Raw genomic sequence first — 23111 nt, 5'->3', positions numbered from 1 at the left:
TCCTTCCGCTGTCAACATCCTATACTTACTAAACAATTTTTACAGTCAAAGAATTTTCGAGAGAGATTCCAGTTCTCAATTTCACTTATGCATTTTAATATAAATTGTTATACTCGCAAATATATTCTACATATATTACGTAAAAATTATATGATTATCATACATTTTTTCAGTTACGAATGAAAAATTTCTTTACATAATTAAATTCAATGTTGTTTCAAAGAATTTTTGCTCAAATCAATATTTATCGTCAATATATAATTCCTCAATTTTAAAATTCATTTGTTAAAATATTGTGGCTAATTAAAGGCGGCAAATGCTTGTTGAAATTCATTCAATTCGTATCAAAAAATTATTGTTATCTACTTTTATACTTGATATGATTTAAATACGCTGAAATCAATTTGAAATAATCATCTGATAGATGATTTAAGAGTCAAAAATGGTATTATTCTTTGGCTTTTATAGAAATGACTAGAAATAAAAAACGGCCATTTGATATATCATTCGAGAGAAATATTACATGTGCAAAAGTATAGGATAAAAATATGAAGAGGGAATATAAATAATACATGTTTATATTCTCGGTGTTTACATGATATTTATTTCCACTTTTTATAGGTATTCTTATAACATTTTTATATATGGGAATATATAATTCTGGGCAAGTCAGAAGAAATAAAAAAAGAAATTTACCAAATTGGCGCCCACTTATGCATTCGAATATCGCACGAAACAGATAGCTCTCCCTATTTCTCTCTCTCTCTCTCTCTTTCTCACTTACTTTCTTTCACACTCTATCTCTCTCACTTTCATTAACTCCCCCTTTATTTTATATTCTCCTTAAAATACAAAAACGGGTAATGTTAACGTTATATTATAATTATTATTACCAGTAAATCATTCGTTAACAATAATCATCGTAAATTCCGTACGCGCGATATGCGTGCGTCGTTGTTTTCCTTTTCGCGTGTGTGTATATGTAGATACGTTGTGTCTATGTTACATATATGTGTGTGTGTGTGTGTGTGTGTGTGTGTGTGTGTGTGTGTGTGTGTGCCGTTTACAATTTGTACATGCGTGTTGGTAGATGTGTGTCCACTACACGCACGCATATATATATATACGAATGTGTATATGCACGTGTGAACTTAGAATCAACCTTCGTCGATCCGGTCATCGCGAGAATACGAAGAGAGGAGGATGGCGAGAACCGATAATAAACGATTGAATGAGAAACGAAGAGGAACGTTCGAGTAAAGAGGATACCGCTGGACGGCAAAGGGAAAGCGCAAAAAAAAAAGAAAAGGAATGCACGGGCGATCCTCCTGGCTTTAACGGTTTCGTGATCGTTCTAATCGATCACCAGGTGTCGAGATAGAAATCTCGGGACCATCGAGAACGAGACGGACTTCCGGCATCGTTGATCCGGAACTTGGTACCACGCGAGGTCTTTCCGTTCTCCGCTGCGTCGAACTCGCCGAAGATCGTCGTCATCCGCAAATGACCAATTTCCGGATTAAACCGTTGATGAGATAGCTCAGACCCGTCCATCGCGAACGAAAGAAAGCCGTGATCGATACACGTTTCTTTACGACAGACATTCCTGTTTAATTATCGGAAAAATTCTCGCGGCAGCGAGAATAGCTACAGCAATATTTTCTCGTTACAATAGCGTTCTCTCTGCGAGTCGCACCATTATGATATTGCTATATCACTACAACATCGCAAACGCGTGGGTTTGAACACGCAGGACCATAATGCGGTTACTACACTCATCCAGAGCCACTAATAATAGCTACTACAGCCATTAATCAGTGTAATAATTTAATTATAATGGATGGTCGAAGGGATGAGATCTCTATCTTTCTCTCTCTAATGCGTCGCGGATAATCGTGAAATATTGCTGCCGCCAAAATTCCTCTTCATTCCATTCGTATCTCCAAATGTTAAGAGAATTACAAAAGCAATTTTTCGATGGATTTTCGCGGATTGTCTAGCAAATCAACATCAAATCCTTGTGAGAAACAGTATAACGACTCGGAAAAAATTTCCATTGATATTAATAATAAAAAAAATTCGGTATAATGAACAGAAAACGCGCAGCGCAATAATTTTACGTTAATATACTCAGAAATAGAAATCGTATACAGTGTGTTAGTTGAACTTCAGTTTATCATTCATCATTGTAACGTCGAATAGAAACGACGAGAACGGAAAAGCCTGATAATTCTCGAGTCGATTGTTTCAGAGCGACCGGAAACAGTGTTCATTTCCGGAAGAGGAAGAGGAGGATCGAGCCGTTTACTTCCTCATTAGTGATGCCAGATCAAGAACGCGCCATTTATTCGATTCATCTTTTGTTGAGGAATCAGAAGAAAGAGAGAAGGCTTATCGCGCGCGCGCGCGCGCGCGTGTGTAAACATCCGAGAAAAAAAAATTTTTTTTTTTTCGTACAAGTTCGTACAATCCGTTCTCTTCGCACTCATTCGCTTTTTCCATCCTTCTTGCGTATTCTTTATTTTTTCTTTTTTCTTTCTTTTATGATTTTTTTTTATTTTCTTGGTGAAAACCGCTTACTTGGATCCGCCGCGAGAGATTTGACTTGGCTCGTACAAAATTAAATCTTTAGAGTATCTGGCATCACCGAGGAACTATCGACGGAAAAATCCGATTTCTGTTGTCGATGTTTACCGTCATATCACGCATTACATGTCTCTCATGCCACATAACTTTTGCGTATAAAATTGTTGGCAATTTGCGTTAAAATTGTTGGGAATTCTCTGCAACAAGTAACACTCAAGTTTGGAATTATTCCATAGAGTTATCTTCGATGACTCGGTATCGTGTGACGTTCCTGAATTAAATTTTTAATCTGATTAAAAAAGATTAAAGATATATCTCATTATTTACAAAGAAGCAAACGTAATCTATATTAAAGATCGATTGCCGGTCAAGGATAAAAAAATATAATTATAGGTACAGTTTTATCGAAATCAATTAGTAACATAGCGATAACAATGACAGAAGCGAGTTAATCAAAAAGAGTACGACAAAATATTATGTATATAATCGTGATTTTTAGTAAAAAAAATATTGATATTCATTGGAATATAATTTTATCAACTGCATAGAAATTAATTGGTACTAGTTTGTAAATATCCTTAAAATCGCATAAAAAATGAAGGAATTAATTTTCTGATTCAAGATTTGGAATAATACTATCTATACTACTACGACTAATAATAATAATAATAATAATAATATTAATATGTTTTTAATAATTTTTTTAAGCACAGTTTCCAAGATATCAGTTCCTTGAAAAATTTTGTCTTTTGCTTATATATTTGTTAGAGAAAAAAAATCACAATTCACAAATAACATTAACATTTATCATTTTTATATATTATAATTTTGTAAAAAATTAAATAATCGGAATATTAATGCAAATAATGAAAATTTGGGAACACTATAATTTGACCATTATGATCAGAACTACGATACTATGTCATTGAAGAGAAAACTTTTTTGTTGTTAATTAAAACATGTCATTGTTATTAACAAACTTGATGTGTATTATTGCGCGGCTCTTCACATTGAAATCCTGTAAACAAATGGAATCATAGCAATGCTTCACCTTTATGGCACGACGTTTTGTCATGATTGACGCGTGATTATCGAGTTTGATCGAATGGGCATGAGAGAATCAAGCAACGTGAATCGATTATTAATCTTATTTGATAAGATCCACGCGAGCATTCAGGAAGCGAATAGTACGGAATATCTGACGTATCATCGATCTTAAACGTCAAACATCAGAAAAACATATGGAAATCAAGATAAAAAAAAAAAAAGAATATTGATCCTAAAACATATCCATCGGTATTGCGTGCAACAAATACATCATTATTTGATTAGAGATTATTAGTAAAAATGACTGATTATATATTTGTAAATTTATGTTATTAATATATTTAAACAATTTTTAACCAATTACATTTACTTGAAACGAAAATTATTTCATATTAATCTTTTGAATAACTCGCGCAAGAACAGAAAGTAACAGGCAAGCTGAAATAGTCTTGTTGGATAATCAATAACCAAATCTCGAATCATTTTCAGTCTCTCGACTACCCGAATGCTCGCTGGAACAATTAGCGCGAGTGATTGAGTCGAGCGGTAAAGGTTCGCTCGCGCCAAACGTATTTTCCCGACAATTTGTAGTAGTAATTATCTAATTAGCTAGGCGTGCGACTCTGCGCTAAATAATATACGCTATTATAACGGCTCACTGGGGTTTCCATCCTGTTTTCAACTTGTCAAATTAAAGCATTTCATTCACAAGGCAATCTCGATTCGTTCGCCGCTCGCGATGGCACTAATTGCTATTCACGGATCGTACCCTAATTCGCTAAATTCGTAATGATCGATTTCAAAGTTACATATTACCAAATGACATTATTTGATTATTTGTGGTTGGCGAGTCAGTTATTTTACAATTGTTTGCCAATCTGTCTTCGTTACGATCGATCGCAGAGCGGCGACGGCGTACAAGAAAAGAACGATTAGAATAATATATATATATATATATATCTTTTCTTATATAGATCTTTTCTTTTCTCGCAATTTAATATTCATATCTAATATTCATATCAACTTTTTGTCTCAACTCTTATTTTCTCTCTCTCTCTCTCTCACTTTTTGATTATAAACCGATAGAATTTAGTTTCCGTAAAATGTGTTTCTCTCTTATTATTTTACATTTTATGTATAATCTAGCCACAAAAAATAGCGTTGCCTTTTTATTATACATATACTTTATACGAGTCTTATCGATTTTTCACAGAGTATCTCTGGATTCAGACGATCTTACAATCTGAGAAAACAGAAAACTCCATATTATAGCTTCTGATTAATGGACGAGGCAAGAATATTGTTGATTTCGAGGCCTTATTATATTATTATTATAATTATTATTATTATTCTGTCGCGGATCCAGTCAAGTCGACGTCGCTGTTCCAAAGCTTAAATTAGTAATTCGTATTTTATCTTTAATCTCGAATCTAATGTTATGAAAATCAACAGCAATTTTAATTTCTCGTATTATTTGTGATTTTCATAGCTTTTCAATTTTTTTATTCGTTTAATCTAGAGGTATTTATATTTACTTACAATATATATGTATATTTATGTATCTATCTGTCCCAATGATAACTCTAACACACAGTCATAGACTAATTATGTACAATCACAACCAATTTAAAAAATATTTCGAAGCTTTTTTTGTTTTGAGATCGCTTCATAATAGGCCGAATTTATCGGTCCTATCGAACACCATTCTCTTTAACCGAATTAAATTATTTTAATTTCTATCCTTCCCTTTATTATTCAGTGATTTGAGTTTCATACACGAGCTCGCAAAGTCGGCACGAGCATCGATTACCTCTCACAGATTCCAAGCGACGTCGATTCGAAAGATCCTCGAGTATGTATGTATATGTATGCGAGCGTATATATACGCGATTTCCGCGTTGGACGCACTCCACCGGGATTATCCTAAAGACGCAAAAGGGTTCGCGCAATTCTCTCTCTCTCTCTCTCTTTTCCGGTCGTAAACGAGGCGACATGTTTACCTTGGTACGAGGATGCATGTGGGCACACACGCAGGTGTACACGCACACAAACACACACACACATACGCATGATGTGCGAGCAAGTCCAGCGGCGAGTTAAGTTTCGCGCAACGTTATTTCGTATTAAAAAAAAAAAAAAAGACAACGGAAAAAGAAAATACTTGTGTACGAAATTAGAAAATGTTGAGGAAGGCAAAGATAATCAAAATAATCGCGACCCCCTTGATCGTATATTAAAACAACATTTTTCCTAACTCGCTATTCTTAACTCGACTCTGGACGTATAGTTTTACATATACATCTTTACATATCTTTTTTTTTTCTATCGACGTGTACGTGAAGTATGTATGTACATATATATGTCCGTCTCTTTTTTTCTCCCCGTCTCATTCTATCATTTCTAGTCCCTGGCATCCTCTAATTATGCACTCTTCTCCTTCTCCCGCTCGCACATAGTATGACTTACTAAAGGATTAAAAATCGTATAACGGGTAATCTAGTAAACACTAAAGACGATAGTAGCATTCCTTAAATACACTTCTCCTTTCTGCGGCTGTGCTATTTTCCTTTAATTACCATGTAATTACGTTATAGCGTTCCATTAAGGCATTACATATATTAATAGAGAGATAAATTCATTAGTGTATGTCGCATTTCCTGTAGTAAAATATATAACAGCAATGTATAACGTGGGCGTGTATGTCCTCTCCATACCTTTCAAGAGATATATATATGTATATATATGTATGGTACACATAATTACGTATCAACAGTGGACTTCGAAAGCGCTTGGTAAAAAATATGTCTCGATCGACAACGAAAGACAATCTTAATGAGAGAAATTATTAACGGAGGATCGATCTTGAAAGAGATTGAAGGACTCGACTTCTTCGCCATGTCCGATTCACAAAATTTGAGAAATCAATCACGCAAACGAAATAACCGTTGAGGCTTGTATTCTAAGAAGAACCAATATTCCATATTTTGCAGACTGGATCTAAATTTATTTTTTTTATAAATAAATAGCGCTTTTAGAACACACATGATTTTGTATTGTTTTTTTCTTTTTATAAATTTTGCAAATTTCTCTTAAAGTTTACAAAGTGTTTATAACTTTTATACATATATGTATATTTTTTCTCCTCTCACAATTCGTATTTTAAGTTCATTTTAAGAATACACACCTCGGTTATGATCAATGTTTTAACATAAGAGCACTGTGTTATTTGCTCGATTGAAAAGAGAAAAAGTCAAAAGCCTTCATCTCGCTCCGCGTTTTGCGTCTCGCGTGTATGGATTTTTTATGAATTCTACGTCATTGTGCGTTTATGTGTTCGCGCGTGAAAATGCGTGCGACATTCCTGATTTGATTCTTATTTGCGTCTTTTTCATTTCACGACGATCGACACGCGTGTGTGCGCCGTATGAAAATATATTTACGTCTTTATGTTTCTCCTAAATACTATGACAATGCTGTCGATGCGATATTTTCTCCCTTCTTTTTCTCTCCCTTGATAATATGCAGCCTGAAGATCGCGGCACTGCCCTTTATGTTATTATCATGTTATTATCCGACGAAAATTATAATATATCTCACATCCCTATACGCACATAATATATATCAACGTTCATTTATCTCTGTACAAGTATTAATTTACTTTTACATTTGACACAACGTACGAATTTATTAAAATATTACCGATATAAAAGCAAGAAAAAAATTGAATCACATTTCTCGTACTCATTTCTTCTTTTCCTCTTCACTAATACGTTAAATTTTGAATAATGTACAATTTAATAACAGATTAGTTTTTGATTAATTGCAAGCTTGTCGAGATTTTCGCGCACACATAAAAAACTAATAATGTATTTATTAATTCACACTCTATGTTATCTTTATGTCTGTAAATGTGATCACACGTATTGAATGATCTATACATGTTTGTTTATCATTGAATCAACGCGTCCTTGATAATGGCAGATAACCCTGAGACTTATCGTAGACGCGATTATAATTATTTGAAATTGGCATATGTGTGTTTCGACTATCCGTGTAAATTTCTCCTTCACAATTGGGGCACATTTAAATCAATACATAAATATAATTAACACAAAACATTAACAAAGAATGTGTTTCTCTATATTTTAAATCTCCAATTAAATTTACACACACACACACACATACACACATATGACAAACACGCGCGAATAATAATTGACGAATTTCTCGCTCCTCTTTTCTAACATATGAAACGGTTAAGTAAATAAATCACATATAAAACAACACACATTTCAACAAAATTTAAATAACACATTAGTACTAAAATATTCGCTGATATTAATTTTATATTTTCGATTACTATCAGCGTTGCTTCTTATTATCATCTTGGATATTCTACGAGCTAGTTGTGATTATAATTTTTTCATCAACTTTTATCTATTGCGCTTTTCTTCCCTAACAATACACTAACTTTTGATTGCCACGAAACCAAAGTACAGGTAGCAGGTGACGGTATAAAATTCTTTTATGCGATGTTAAGTCGAAATTTTGAAACAAGTCACCTATTTGTTATACATCAATATTTGTTACACGTAAAACAAATGTGATTTGAAAGAAGAAAATAACTTAGACGAGGAAATATTCGCTAAACATTATTCGCAACTTCATTCGCGTCGCTATTTAAGAGCGATGGAAAGCGACGAGGAAAAAAACAGAATGCGCTCGACGATCTTGCTACACCTTTTTACAACGGAAGGCTTAATTCTGCCAACACGGTCGACTCATCTCGGACTCATCGTGGATTAATTCCTCCACCGTTGAGCGCCTCGAGTGGCTCGGATGTGACGCAAAAGAGGAGACACAGTACGACGTTAATTTGCATTAAGGACCGTTATTAAAAGAGCTTGTAGGAGGCATTCATGATACGAAATCGCTAGTCACTGCGTAAATATTCTCCATCACGAGACACATCGAACTGTCACTAACAAGTGTTTTCTTTTCATCAAAATATATTGAGATATAGTAAAAAAAAAAAAAAAAACTTTATTCCAAGAATTTCAACGCGATCATGAATCCTAAGCTATGTCCAAAAAAAAATTTATATTTATATCGCCCCAATTATCTTGCAAAAATTTCAAAAATGTACACACAATTATATATATATATATAACAATAATATTTTTACTATATATCAATTTTTTTCCCCTCGTTCTACGCATCCTACTTATATGTAGGATTTCGTCAAACTTTAGAATCGAACCACAACACGGCATATTAAATAATAATCCGACAGCAATTTGCAATACTCCCACATCAATTGTCGAACAAAAGTTTCACCGTGCTAAAAGGATGCTCACCCCAAAAAGTTCGCGTTTGCGAAAAACCTTGGCGAGCCGAGGCGAAGAGAGGCGAGGCGAGGCGAGGCGAGGCGAGGCGAGGCGGGGCAACGTTCGCGAAGCGCGGAATAGGTCGTCGCGGTGCGATCGAGCGTCAGCGGCCTCGATACGAGGCGTCCAGGAAGAGGGAGAAGGGACACACAACTGGTGGTAGTAGAGCGATAGGCGATAGAGGCACTCCGGCTGCGCCGGCGGCTGGATCTCCTTAACATTAACACGCGATATACCTGAAAAACCAGTTTGCGGGCTTTTTATTAGGCCTTTACTTTCGCTCGCGAATTGAAAGTAAGAGTGAGCGAGCGAGGCAAACGAGGGCTGTTAGCAAGCGAGCTAACTAACGGGGTCGCCAGTCGATACGGATACGCACGGAGGACACATGGGTGGATACACGCGCGCGGGTGTACGAGAGAAAGAGAAGGATTGGGGAGGAGAGAAAGAGAGGGTGAGAGAGAAAGAATAAAAAAAAGAAGATAGAAAATCGTAATGTAAGGGGTATATACATGATGGGCGCATGTGTATATCCGTGTATACATATAGCCGCTTACACGCATATATCGGACAGATTCGAGCGCGACGCCGGCCTTCGTGTATGTATAACGTGCGTATACACACGCGGATATGCGTGAGCGCCCGGTCGAATCGTACTCGGGTTCTATTAAATATTTACGATGTCTCATTAAACAACGTTATGCAAACTGTTGCCCCGCGACAGTTCGAGCCGGTTAACGTACAACGAATTGGTCGTTCTTTCAGGATATTAACGCGTTCGCATCGTCTCTCTTCGATAATGCTCTAAGAAAACGATCTTCACGAAAGTCACTCTTTATCTTTATACACGAATCGTATCTCCGCTCAATGTATATACAGGGTAATCACGAATGATTTCGCCTTCGCTTTTATCTCATACTTTCATCCGTCTCATTTCTCCTCGTGTCTCCTCTTCCTCCGCGATCTTGGTCGTAATTATTCCTTACATTTTTTTTATTTCGTACCACGCACGCCAACGAGTTTCAGGCTGCAAAATCGTGTAAAACAACATGAGATCTAACGTTACATTTTTGTATGCCGAATGTCGTTAATAACTATAGTTTTTTTTTTTCCAACGATAAATAATGCACGAGTAAATAAAGTGCTTTAAAAAAGATGTGACAGATGGGGCAAATTTTTTTAAATAGGAGAAAACCAAAGTCTTTATGCTTACATGCATATAAAAGATGTAGAATCAAAATATCATGTGAGCTACGCGATTGAGCGATCGAGACAATGGTATGATAATAGCGTATTTCAAAATATATAAAGATACATTAACAATTTGATATTGATTCTTGTTCTTAGATTGCTGCCACAAAGTACTTGAAATGTGTTTACTCGCATGTTTTTAAATTACTTTCAATGTTTGCTGCTGTAATATAACTTTCAAATTATTTTGTAAGCTTCTCATTGCAGGGATTACGCAATTGTATTAGATTTTATAGAGGAGAGACTTGTAATCTCTCCTATTAAAAAGCGATTGCAGTCACATTTTTCTTGAAACGCCATCTTTTACTACTCATACAGTATTTATCGTCAAAGAAAAGCACGGTTGTGGTCAAACACGTCCAGTATACGTAGATATGTGAATGCACGCATCTGTATGTGTATATATGTGTGTATGTGTATGATCGCCCGCGTTCTCGCAGAAATGAGAGAAAGAAACGGCTTGCGTTTCCTTCTCGATCTGCGCGCACTCTCTGTTCGCCCTTTCTCTCTCTTTCTCTCTTCGGCGCACTCCGGTCGTGTCGCCGCTACATCTTCTCGAATTAAATCTTATCACGTTATACACAGTATCTAAATGAAATGTGTTCACAGCCACACATTAATTATTTATACATAGAGATTTATACATATATTTGTATATTTAAATATATTTATATTTATATATATATATATATATTTCTCCGTAGCCACACAAATACCTTCCTACCGTTCTATTCCCTCCTCTTCTTTTTTATCCTCGCCCTCCTTATTACTCGGCATGTGATCGATTTTGCGAGAAAAACAAAGAAAAAAAAAAAGAAAAATTGAAACAGAGGAGGCAGGGACACTTATCGCTCGAATCGTAAATTGTAAACTCCTCATTTCTTTTGACTCTTCTTTTTTCTCTCTGTACAAAGTTCCGTAACATCTTCTCGCCCCTTCCGGTTTTCTTCCAGCTCCTTCTCTAACACGGCGCCATCCTAGAATCCGCGTAGTACAACGTCGACATCCATTCCATCCACAGCGATCGTTCCGAGACAATGCCGACATCTGTTCACTCAAAAATCGCGCTTCATCAATGTAAAACGGCACTCGTCCTGCTAATCTGAAGCCGTCTTGCCTTCTTGTTATGTTTCTTTTATCCTTTTAACGCATCGGAGGAACGTTTTTTTCCGTCGCGTCTTCCTAATCCTCTCCGATCTATCTTTTTTTTACTTTTAGTTTTAGGCACAACACATTGTTTCCAGAGTCTTTTATAGTCTTTTAATTATTACGCCGCAATCGCGTAGCCGGCACCAGCGTTTTGGTCCCAACCTCGCTGCAGCATTTGCCACTGAGAGTGTTTACGAGTGCTAAAAGTACTCGCAACGGAAGGCCGGAGACTCGCGATGAAGAAGCTGCGCATCAACTTGCCTATCTTCTATCTATCATCGACGATATCATACATTCGCCGTCCGCGAACGTGCCGCCTTCTCGATCCACTGTTTCGGCGTTCCCACATCCGTCAACGAACATCCTCGGCGCTAAAGATTTCTACACCACTTCGTATCTAAAACTTGCATCATTCCAACGTCCATCCGATGAATGTCAACTGAGGAGTTTAGATTCTTTGACGTTGGAGTGATCGATATAGTCTCCCTTGTCCTCCACATTCACGGAATCATCGAAAGAATCATAAGCGCAACAGAGATCTCCGGGTTCTTCGAAAGGACAGCAAAGACCATAAGTGCAAATGTAATAAATCCCGCACTCGTATTTCTGATACCAATCATGATTGTAGAAATTGACGTGGTTGGATTCATTAACGCCGCGATGTGAATCGGTGACGATTCTGCTGGCTGTAGTGGTAGTAGTGGTGGTGGTAGTAGTGGCGATAGCAATGGCGGTAGTGGTGGCAGCGTCTACGAATACGGCGTTATCGTTGATGCTGTCGCATCACGACGAACACGCCATCCAATTGCAAGTGCATGTGTAGCACGTCGTGGGTATCACGGGTGCGTAATAATAACCGTTGGCATAAACATAGGTGGCAGGCGGACCCTGCGGCGCTTGTTGATGACTCGTCAATCGCTGCTGTTGCTCTTGGCAGAGCACCTGATAGGCAAGGTTCTGGATCAGGGAGAGTGTCTGCCGTCGCTCGTGGCCCATCAGGCACACGGTTGATTCCTCGACAACGCTGTGCAGCAGCATCAGGTACTGGTACTTGAGGGCCTCCTCTTCGGGTCCGACAAAGTGATTCCACAAGTAGTTTTCAAGTTTAGAGCGCTGTTGTCCTATATCCGGGAAATCGATGAAGAATCTCGAACACATGTAACGTTCAAGGGTTTTGATGTAATCCGGCTGCGACGGTTTATACATCTTCACCAACAGGTTGCAATATTTGAGCAGACCGCCGCCGCGTATCTCTTCGGGATGCCTCGTCGAGATAAGCTTCTTGTGTAGATGGTAGAGCGCCTCCTGGAAATCACCGTAGACGGATTCGCCCACCACGGTCGGGTAAAAGTTCTCGGCGATCGGCAGCTTGCTGCATTCGTAAAACAGCAACAGAGAGTCGAGAACAATCTGGAAGGAATCGACGGAGAACTCAAACTGTCGCCTCATCGAATCGACAAACTTGAGCTCGACATTCCGATGACCCCGGGAGTTGCCGAGGGAGATCAAAGACCATCGGTCGCCATCGTTGTTTACCTTCACCATCTTGCTCACGTAGGCCTCCTTTAGGCTGCACGTGGTGATGCGTTTACGGCTCACGCCTTCCGGCAGCAAATCAAACAGGGAGCCGAGCACCGCGGCCTTGACCTTGTCGTAATTACGGCCGCTAGACAACTCGACCGCGAAGATAAGATCCAGGTCGTTATAGGGCTGGGATTCGGTGGCCAGCACGTGGGACGCGGCACCGCCGTTCAACCGGATATCGCGTACCCTCATGCCGGCGCCCCCGTTACTCGGATCGGTCTCTAACTTGCTGCGCACCACCGTCACGAGATCCCTCAATCGTACCTCCAAAGTAGGAAAATTTCCTCGACCGTGAATGCTGACGACTTCGTTCATCACGTCGTTCAGACGACGGACTTGCTCGAAGCTCAGCACCGCCAATCTCTGCTGAGGATCCGGGCAATCAGTGGCACTGTTGTTGCTATTGTTATTGTTATTATTGTGGGTATTGTTGTTATTATTAGTGTTGTTATTGTTGGTCTCGTTATTAAAATCTCCATTGTTAAGGCCGTTGGTCTTGCTGCCGTTCACTTGGCAGAGCGACTCCATCATAGCGACCCGACGCTGGCGTTCCTCGCCGATCTCCAGAGAGCCACACTGCAACAATCAAGAAAAAAACGAGACTTTTACACGCGATTCTTCCTTGCAAGCAATCATTCATTTATATAAATGTACTATTAAAAATATAAATAAATATTAAATATATATAAATAAGCATTGTAAACGTTATATCATTTTTATGAGTTTGATTATATAGATCTTTTAATAACTAAAAATATCAATAAAATATTTTTAGTTATAATTTTAAGTTGTAAAATTTTTTATGTCACACTTATATATATAAATATTTATAAGATTTTAAAAAATACGAGAAAAATATTTTTTCCTTTCCTTATTATTTCCCCAAATAAATAAATTTTATAGTAAATTTATATAAAATTTTCATTTTTTCATAAATATAATTTATAATACTAAGTAATATCGCTTCCCCTTTTGCATTCTAACGCAATGAAAATCCGATGCTTCACAATGTCATACTTTGACCCCCAAAATGTACCGCGAGCTTAAAGGTCAGTAAACGTGAAAAATGTTTTCTTGCATCTCGCATGCATCGCGCGTATTTCCAATGAGTGCATCACCAAGCGCGCCCTTCGGCGAGTATCTATGTCATGGTGCTCAAAGTGTACGAGAGTGCACAGCGAGAAATGCCACGAGGTTACGTCCGGGTGTGCAACGCGAGCCAGCCGCGTATTCGAAACCCTCGGGTATTGACTTTCGTATGTATATAAAGTGCAACCGAGCCGTTCAGAAAAGCCAGAGTGTCATATTTTTTTATGTAATTTCAACTTTTTTTTTTTTTTTAATTTTTTATAAGAATTTCAATTGCACTCGCGATGTTCGAAATAGAAATTTTTCTATGGGGAATTGTCGCGTTCAAATATCAAATCCATCGAAAAAAAGTTAATGAATTTATTACAATACATTACAATTACACATTTCTTATAAAATTGAAAATCGATTTTTCTTAATAAAAATGGCAATAGAAGATCATTATTTGTCACAATGAGTAGTGACGTCATACGTAATGAAACTTGTGTCCCGCATTCGACTTCGGATTATATTAGATCTTTAATGCGGCGCCTACTTGTCGCTAAAAACAGTCTGTCGATTAATATCAGATTTTCTCGTATTGTCTAATACAGATAATGACAATAATTTTAGATAATGATATATGTATACTTCTTTGCTGAAAACATTTATTATCTCGAAGCAGATTCATTACTAAACGTTATAAAAATATGTGATGGCAGATTATTCTTTATATAATTTCGAGTTTATCACAATATAAAATTTAAATAAATAAAAATAGTTAAACGTGAAATGTGTTAACAATTTGCGAAACGAATGGTGTTTTCGCAAAGCAAAGTTTTATAAAAAAAATATCTCAATTAATAGTTGATCAAAGATCAGCTGATCTTTGATCAGTTGTGATTTGAGATATTTTTAATAAAAATTTGCTCGGCGAAAAAAAAAGTTGATGATAGTTATAGAATATAAAACATTCTGACAAACACGTCTGAGAAAGTTGACATTGATTTGATGAGAAAATCGCATCTCAAAATTAATATCGAGAAATTTCGAGAATTTAAAGAGCAATAATCAAAATTAGAAATAGAGATAATTAAAAGTATTATAAATAAATACACTGTGACTGTTTAAATAAAGTAAAATAATAATGATAAAACGCTGCTCCTCCCCCCTCCCTTCCTCTCTAACTTTACTCGAATTATTATTTTCAGTAAATTATTTTACAGATTTGACGAATTGTTCTCCCATGCTATAAATGTGCATATTTTATAATTTAATCCTTTTCATTCGGTATCATTACGAAGATGATAGACAACACTTACAACAAAGCTGGCTATCATCTCTATCAGATACTACGCACAAGGTCACGGATATATCTTTGACTGGCCATACACACAAGGTAAGCTGCTATTACTGCTTATTGACACGAGAGCCTGAGATATCACGGCGTTTTCATGCATTCCTACAACATATTTCTACTCTTTTTCGAAATATATCTTCAAAATTTGTTCACCATTTTTTAATTATTCTCAGTTTTTCTTAATTATAATTTTCATGTAGAATTACGATCTATAAAATTTTGAGCATAAATGAAAACAAATAAAAGTTTGGTCGGATTAGTTTCTTCTTCCTTGCTGGGCAATATTATTTTATATAATACAAATTGCGAAAAAGGATAAAATTGTACAAGAAATTGAAGGCGCAGTATATTAAGCTCGCTTAAGTCATAAATAATAATTTCAATGAGGTGAATTCGCACGCATGATGCGTGTCAAGCGTGCATGAAAACAGGAGGATTATCACTACTCACGTAAACCGCTGTGTTTTCAAGCACTATCGCTTATTCAAACATCCGCATATAACATCGGCAAACAGGCGAATTTTCAACTCGCATGTATTCGTAATACGAAACAACACAACCGCTAAAAAGCACCACCTGTAGCGAGTCCGAGTGCACACCGGACCACTAACTTCGCCAATAATGTCTTTAACGTTGGCACGTGATAGAGAAACTTTTCGCGACAAAATCTCCCCTTATTAGAGAGCATAATGGCACATTTTGGCAAGGATCACTTTCCGCCACTTTCCTATACCAAGAATTATATCTCGAACCGAGTTCAACGTTTCACTCGAGCAATGCGTGTCCCGACATTCTTCGTAAGCAAGCTACGTAAGAACTACGCAATAACGACGCGCGCGAAAGACCTGGTATTCTATGTATCTACAGGTGCGACTCTCGAAAATCTTTTTTTTATGCATGAAAGTATACTCAGATTGAGATGCAACGAAGAATCTTTGCTAGAGACACAGTAAACACTTCATAGACGCAGGACATGTACCTAGAAGAGATATGTCAAACCAAGCAGATATTACGTCGGACTGGTTGCGCGTCGATCGAGGAGAGACCCGCAGCTGATGAGAGACACCAGCGAACTGAGAGCCGCGCGAGTGAAAGGCGGAGGAGCGGCAAGACACCGCTTAAGTGATGGCAGCAGCAGCAGCAGCAGCAGCAACAGCAGCCTCAGCAGCAATAGCAACCGCAGCGATAGAAGTCACAGCAACCAACGTTAAACACTCGGGGGGGTGTGCAGGGGAGCAAGTCAGTGCGAAGCCCTCTACTATCGTTATATATTACCACCACCACTGCCACTCACCACTACACCACCGTCATCAGCGGGAAGCATAATTCTGAACCAATGCGTCCGTGTATGCGCATCCTAGATCGTTTCGCTTCTCTCTCTCTCTCTCTCTCAATCCTCCTCTCTGCTTCGTCTATCGCGAGTAGTGAATGCTCCGATATTTCTATGACGTCACGCGGCAGAATGCGGGGGCGGCTCTGAATGAAGGTTGTATTTTGCGAGGGTAAAGTCAATTCGGCTCTTTCTCTTTCTTTCTTTCTTTCTCACTCTCTGGGATACGAGGTGTCCCAAAGATGCTGGATGTTCTCTTGAGGTATCACGTATATTCGGGATGAAAAATGAATAAAATAACATTTCTTTCGATAATTCTTAAGGAGAATTATTGAAAGTCAACGGACTCTTCGACTCGATCGAAATTTAAGATTCTGAAAGAGACGACAAAATCTTGCAGATATTTAATTAAAATTGTTCGGTTAACAAATATACATATATTTTATGACGTATAAATTTTTGCGAGATATTCCATCAGAAAATCATGAAAAAGACAACTTATCCTTGTTCAAGGTAAACAGGCCCGGTATAAACATAACTTATTACTTTTTCATATAAAATATCTCCGGCAACATACACGAATAATGATATTAACTTATTTCGATTAAAACGCACGTGGTTCATATCTTTCCCGGAACAAATAACTTCAGTAAATAAAAAATTAAATCAATTTTAAAGAGGATCTCGAGAAAAATGTGGAAGAAAAATATCTTCGTACAAAAATTTTACAATCTTACATGTACTACATTAATGAAAAATAGTAAGAAACGAAAAAATCATTATTTCTTCAATGCTTTTTCTAATGCGACATCAACTGCTGGATGTAACTCCGGTAGAACTGGATAGTTAAAATTTATACAGACTCAAATACTAGCGGAAACACAACAAGACGCAATTGTTTACTTCAAGAGCAAATGAAAATAAGTTAGCAAATTAACCTAAGCGTGACTCGTAGAAATTTAGCGAGCAGTTGTCAAGTTTCCAAGTAATCAGAGAAGGGTTTCAACATTTCTTGTACGTCTAGAACACCCGATATATACTCAGAGAGCTATGCGAACGCGTCAGAGAGCTAGGGGTAGATAAACGCGTCACAGATATATATTTCTGAACACCTACGCGTTTTGTGTGTCGGAGAGGGACAGACAGAGAAGAAAGAGAGAGAAAGTCTGGACCAACGAGGCGACTCGCCAAGTACTATCGATTTTGCCGCAGTCGTCAACCCACGTCGAAACTGGTTAGAATCGCGTTTACGTGCGCGCTATTTCGTCGCAACGAGAATGTTTCTCCCTGGCCGGTTTTATCGCCGTTCGCGCCACCACGAGGCAGAATTTCTGCGATGTTATTTATCGCCGGGGTTTCCCGCAGATGCCGGAGCGCCCCCGAGATTTCACGCCGGTTTTTATCCCGCGCAGACTCGACGACATTACGGCGGGATGCTTCATTGGCGCGTCAATAGTGAGCATTTTGTGCGTTATTTTACCTGTCAGCTGCCAAACGAGGAGCACTCATTATTTGCGACCTATTCAAACGCTTTTTTTTCTCCGCAAACATGTATAATATACGTATACCCGCGCGATACGTATCGAGTATTTTTATTATCTCTATGTAAAATTATCTCTATGGCAAAATTTATCGCGATTTGATTAGAGTGCAGTTTACGTCATGCTGAATTGATTTTTTTAATGTTATTTACAAAAAAATAATTTTTTTCCATTAAAAGAATACACATGTAATTTTAAAAAGTGCATTGACATCTATGAAATTATTCAATCATTCGAAAAAATATTTTTATCGCTGTTTTGCAAATTCCAGAATGTATCTGATTTCATGGCGCAACACTTTTATTATTCCATTATGCATCTCATAATACTATTCCTAACGAGATATATGTAAAGCAGAAAACAACAACATACTTAAACGACAGAGTTCGCAGAGTAAGCTGTGAAATACGAATCAAGTTTCAATTTTATGTTTAATTACGATAGTTACAAAGGTTGGCTCTTGACAGATTACACCGGTGAAGTGACGAATTTGTGTGAAAATTACTGCAGTCAATCAAGTAATGTCGATGGGAGATTTGAATCCAAATCATGGTCGCTGCAAATTGCATTCTCCTTGTAACATTTGCATTCCTCGTCGCACTTTACACGGATGAATCCTAATCTACGATACGATAAATCCGAGGAGTCTCTCTCTCTCTCTCTCTCTCATGTCGCGCGTGACGTGAAATGCGGAAAGATCGTACCCGTCCATCGTCTCATGACGCATCCGGAAATACTTACGTGACGACGCTCGGTGACGTCGTCGTCAAATGCAGACAAGTATCGCGCGGGGTCAACGAATAGCACGGCGTGCAAGACTGGCGAGAGATAACTATCATACGTGCACGTGCAATTTCCCACACGATCACATTTTTATAAATCATAAGATTTATTCATTTATTTATTAAAAAAAATAAAGGAGAAAAAAAACTCTTTTTATGCAAAATAAAAAAATATTTAAAAAGATATATCAATAGACATATATAAAATAATAATACATAAAAAAAATAATAATAATTTAACAAAGACAAAATTCGAAAAATAAAAAATTGAAAAAATTAAACTTAATTTAAAAAATGTATGTAAAAATTAAATAGACGATAAGATTAATAATTGAATTGCACAAAATTATGATTTATTGATCTCTGACTATTTTTGTAATCGGCATTTACACGCGCGGAATTTCACATATGCAAACGATAGAATTCAAAATGTAATCTAATTTTCTTCTATTTTAATTATCAGCTGTCGTTCATTGGAGAATACACGGAGAATATAAAATTTCAAAGGTGATAGCCGAGAATATTAAATTTGTAAAATAATGGAACAAGTTAAGAGTCTTTTTGAATAGAATAAGATTGGTAGCTTTTGAATATGCAAATTATAACTTCAAATTGAATTGAAAAAAAAAAATCCGATGTCCGATTTAGTTTAGTTTTGCTGGACTTTAATTCAGTTTTCCCGAAACACTCGACTTTTCATTCTGCTTTATAATTTTGTTACAGAAGACTAAGCGAATTTTAACAGGTTTGATAACATATTCTCATTTAGTGACGTAACAAATCCAAAGATCTAGTAATAGAACTATCGATCGTTATAACTACTTACAAGAATAAAATCGTAAAATTATTTTTAATGACATGAATGAGGAAAATGTAATCAGACACTTTTATGAGCGCTGACGTTAAAAACTTATCAGAAATAAAATAGCAAATTTATAAGTAGAGACAAGTGTACTTTGATATATCTATTTGTACAGGATGTCTCAAACTCACTCCACGCTACTCTTCTTTGATCAAATTTTAGAATCATTTATTTCTTATTAATATTATCCTTATAAAAAAAAATGTGTCCAAAATATACATATTTTACAAATTATAATGTCTTCGAAAGTAAAAACAAAAGCTAAAATTATCTCTAACTAGTATAATCATTACTCTGCAATGATTGAAAAAAAATAATTAATAAAATAAATAATTAATAACAAAAAATAATTTGGAATTCGAAAATTAATGCATCAAAGGGGAGAGGAAAATGTACTTATAACAAGTGCAGGTTTTAAGACATCCTGTATATTTAGTTGCCGATGAGATAAACGTATAAAGCTAAATTATGCTTCTTTATTAGTGTACGTTTACGACTTCTGGTTCACTCTGAACACGATAAGGAGATATTTTATTGGCAATCGCAATGACTCTATTGAGTGCAATCGCGCGCATAAATTGACAAAACCATAAAATCAAGGCGCCCGAGGATCGAAATGCACTATTTTCAATGAGCCATGTGTTCGCGTATCGCAATCGCAAATGTTACGCGTCGTGCCTGACGTGTCTTGTCGTTAAAGAATAACCAATCTCTCGGTGCGTGGATGACATTCTCTCGCACGCTCTATCGTCATTCTTGGCACACAGGTTGAACATATTCAACCCGCGCGTGCTGTAAATGCAAATTAAAATTAGAATTTTATTAACGTGTATATCGTTCGCTTTAAATAAAATATGAGTATTTAAATTATGTTGTTTGCTCTTGTATATCATTCTGAATTCACTTTTTTAAACTTCCAATATACTCTCGACCTATTGTACATTGCGATACTATATTATTAATATGCCACGCGTGCCGTTAACTTTAATAGAAAATTTATTTCATCATCTTTCAAAAACCCCCTAATATGAAATAAGCGCGAGCAACGTGGGGACACAGCGTAACATCTATTTACGTCTAGTAATGGGAAATCTTTGCACTCTGCTATTGTATCTTGTCATTTTTCCATTTTCTCGCAACTCGCTCCTTCGCCTCGTGATATGAACGGCATGGGGGACACGTAAGCAACAACGCACATCCGATACAGTACATACATCACTCGTCTTATGGCTGTAACGTGTAGGCGATGCGACATGTACGGTGTTGTATATATCGTTGACAAGGGCGCGATGGCAGTCAGAGAGATACGGTTGTCCGAGGAGAACTCGTGTATCTCCGCTCGGAGCGCATCGTTTCCGCATGATTCATTGTCAGATTCTGGCACGCCGCTAGTTCTGTCAAAAATTCGGTGTGCGAAGCTTTCTGCTTCCCCAAGAATTACGATAGAATTAGATTTAGAAAGTAAATATAAAGTAATTTGAAATAAATTTTGTGTATAATCAACATATTTTTAATAATAAAATTACCTTGAAAAGTTATCGATGGTCTATAGTCATTGTCTGTCATTCCTATTGTAAAATAAAATCAACATTTTTTTTCTGCAAATTTCAACAGATAAATCGTTATTAATAATATACGGAATATATCTATTATGTAAAATTAAAAATAAGTGCACATTTATTTTTACACTTTTTCAATTGTTTTAATAATTTAATGAGTTCATTTAGCACAATATGTTAAATTAACAGCAATATGTTAAATTAACACATTAATGTGTTAAATATTTAATATAAAAATTTTAACCGGCATATTTTTTCACCAAGAAAACAAATTTTCCAAGTGTGTAAAGTTCAATTGATGCTCATATATTAGTGTTATCTGATATTCGCGCAAAGGCCATATCTCGTGTACGAACTAATTCTTTCGAGCACAATATCGCATTACTGAATATTAAAATAGCATCACGGGATGTTTTGTAAATTGTGGAATTTTCTCCCATTTTCTCTATCGCCCCTACGTTCGCGGATTAATTACGCGTTTCCACGCCTACGAAATCATTGATTGGAAATGTCGCGTTTCTCGGTATCTTCGTATCACTTTTACGCTATCCATTTCATCCCTGACCTTTGGTTTCATTGCCCCCGCACGATTTTCACGCAAGAGATCCTTTCGGCTGAGAGACAACTGCTGATAATTATATTATTAATAAATGCAGCGAAGAGCCAACGGCTGGACGATCTCACCGACGAGGTAAGCTTATAGCACGCGCGCTATCGAATCGACGCGGTGCTGCCTGGGTCTATAAGATGCACGGTGAGGGATTGATAAATAATTGATCGTGCATTGACATGTTAAAGAATTTAAGAGGTGTATTTGTCGCGGATATATGTATGCGCGGCTTCGCTGTCAATCTGTCTCGCGCAAAAATGTCATAAGCTGGCCTACATTGGACTACATCGGAAAATATATAAAGTCGCGCGGTTTGAAAAGAAAAAATTGTCATCAATTGTCATGGCCGAGCACAAGAGACCTGTCTTTATACGCAGATGCTAGATGCACGCGGCGGATGAGAGACAATTTAATGTCTCGCGTATATCAATTGCGATCGATCCGCGTCCGTGTATGCGATGGAAAGGACGTTTGGATTTTACGTCAAGCAGCGATTTCAATTAGAAAGCCGGTCAGAACAAAATCCGATCTCAAACATAAAAAAGACAAGCATGCGATGATTTTGTCAAATATAAATATTTAGCAAAATTGTGGGAATCATATATCGATAAAAGAGACAGTATTATTTGCTTTTCCTAATAAAACAAATTTTTTTCTGAAATATGTAGTTGTCATCGACTATACAATTTACTACAAAAAAATAAAAGACTAATCAATATACGTACATATAGTACGTACATATCGAAAGATTAATTTATTATGCATGATAATGCGTATTTCACGCAATGCAAAAAATTAATGATATGCGCAATAAAAATTAATAGTATATGCAAGAACCGTGGAAAATACGTAAAATCGCGAAGATTACAAGATACATAGTTGTAGCAGTTATAGAACCTACGGTACAGTGGGTTGGATACAAATTATATGTCTATAGAACGTTATTATAAACGCATATGTGATTCTCAAGTATCGCTAACGATGGCATAGTTTACGGA

At 36.8% G+C, this 23111-nt stretch overlaps 1 protein-coding gene across 3 annotated transcripts in view; it reads right to left on the bottom strand.

Moving 5' to 3' along the window:
- Positions 1 to 575: 575 nt before the first annotated feature.
- The window catches only part of LOC126858963 (terminal nucleotidyltransferase 5C), a 110732-nt gene continuing 88196 nt past the window's right edge, over positions 576 to 23111 (bottom strand). For 2 of the 3 annotated variants that reach the window (XM_050609745.1, XM_050609746.1), the window contains exon 2: positions 576 to 13577. In XM_050609745.1, coding sequence (XP_050465702.1) covers positions 12201 to 13577 — 1377 coding nt within the window. In that variant the 3' untranslated portion in view covers positions 576 to 12200. Of the gene's footprint in view, positions 13578 to 16408; positions 16491 to 23111 lie in introns of those variants that run through there. The other variant, XM_050609747.1, reaches the window with a different exon arrangement.

Source organism: Cataglyphis hispanica, chromosome 2 (assembly GCF_021464435.1).
Source record: "Cataglyphis hispanica isolate Lineage 1 chromosome 2, ULB_Chis1_1.0, whole genome shotgun sequence".
Lineage (NCBI taxonomy): Eukaryota > Metazoa > Arthropoda > Insecta > Hymenoptera > Formicidae > Cataglyphis > Cataglyphis hispanica.
This window is presented reverse-complemented; position numbering and strand designations above follow the sequence as displayed.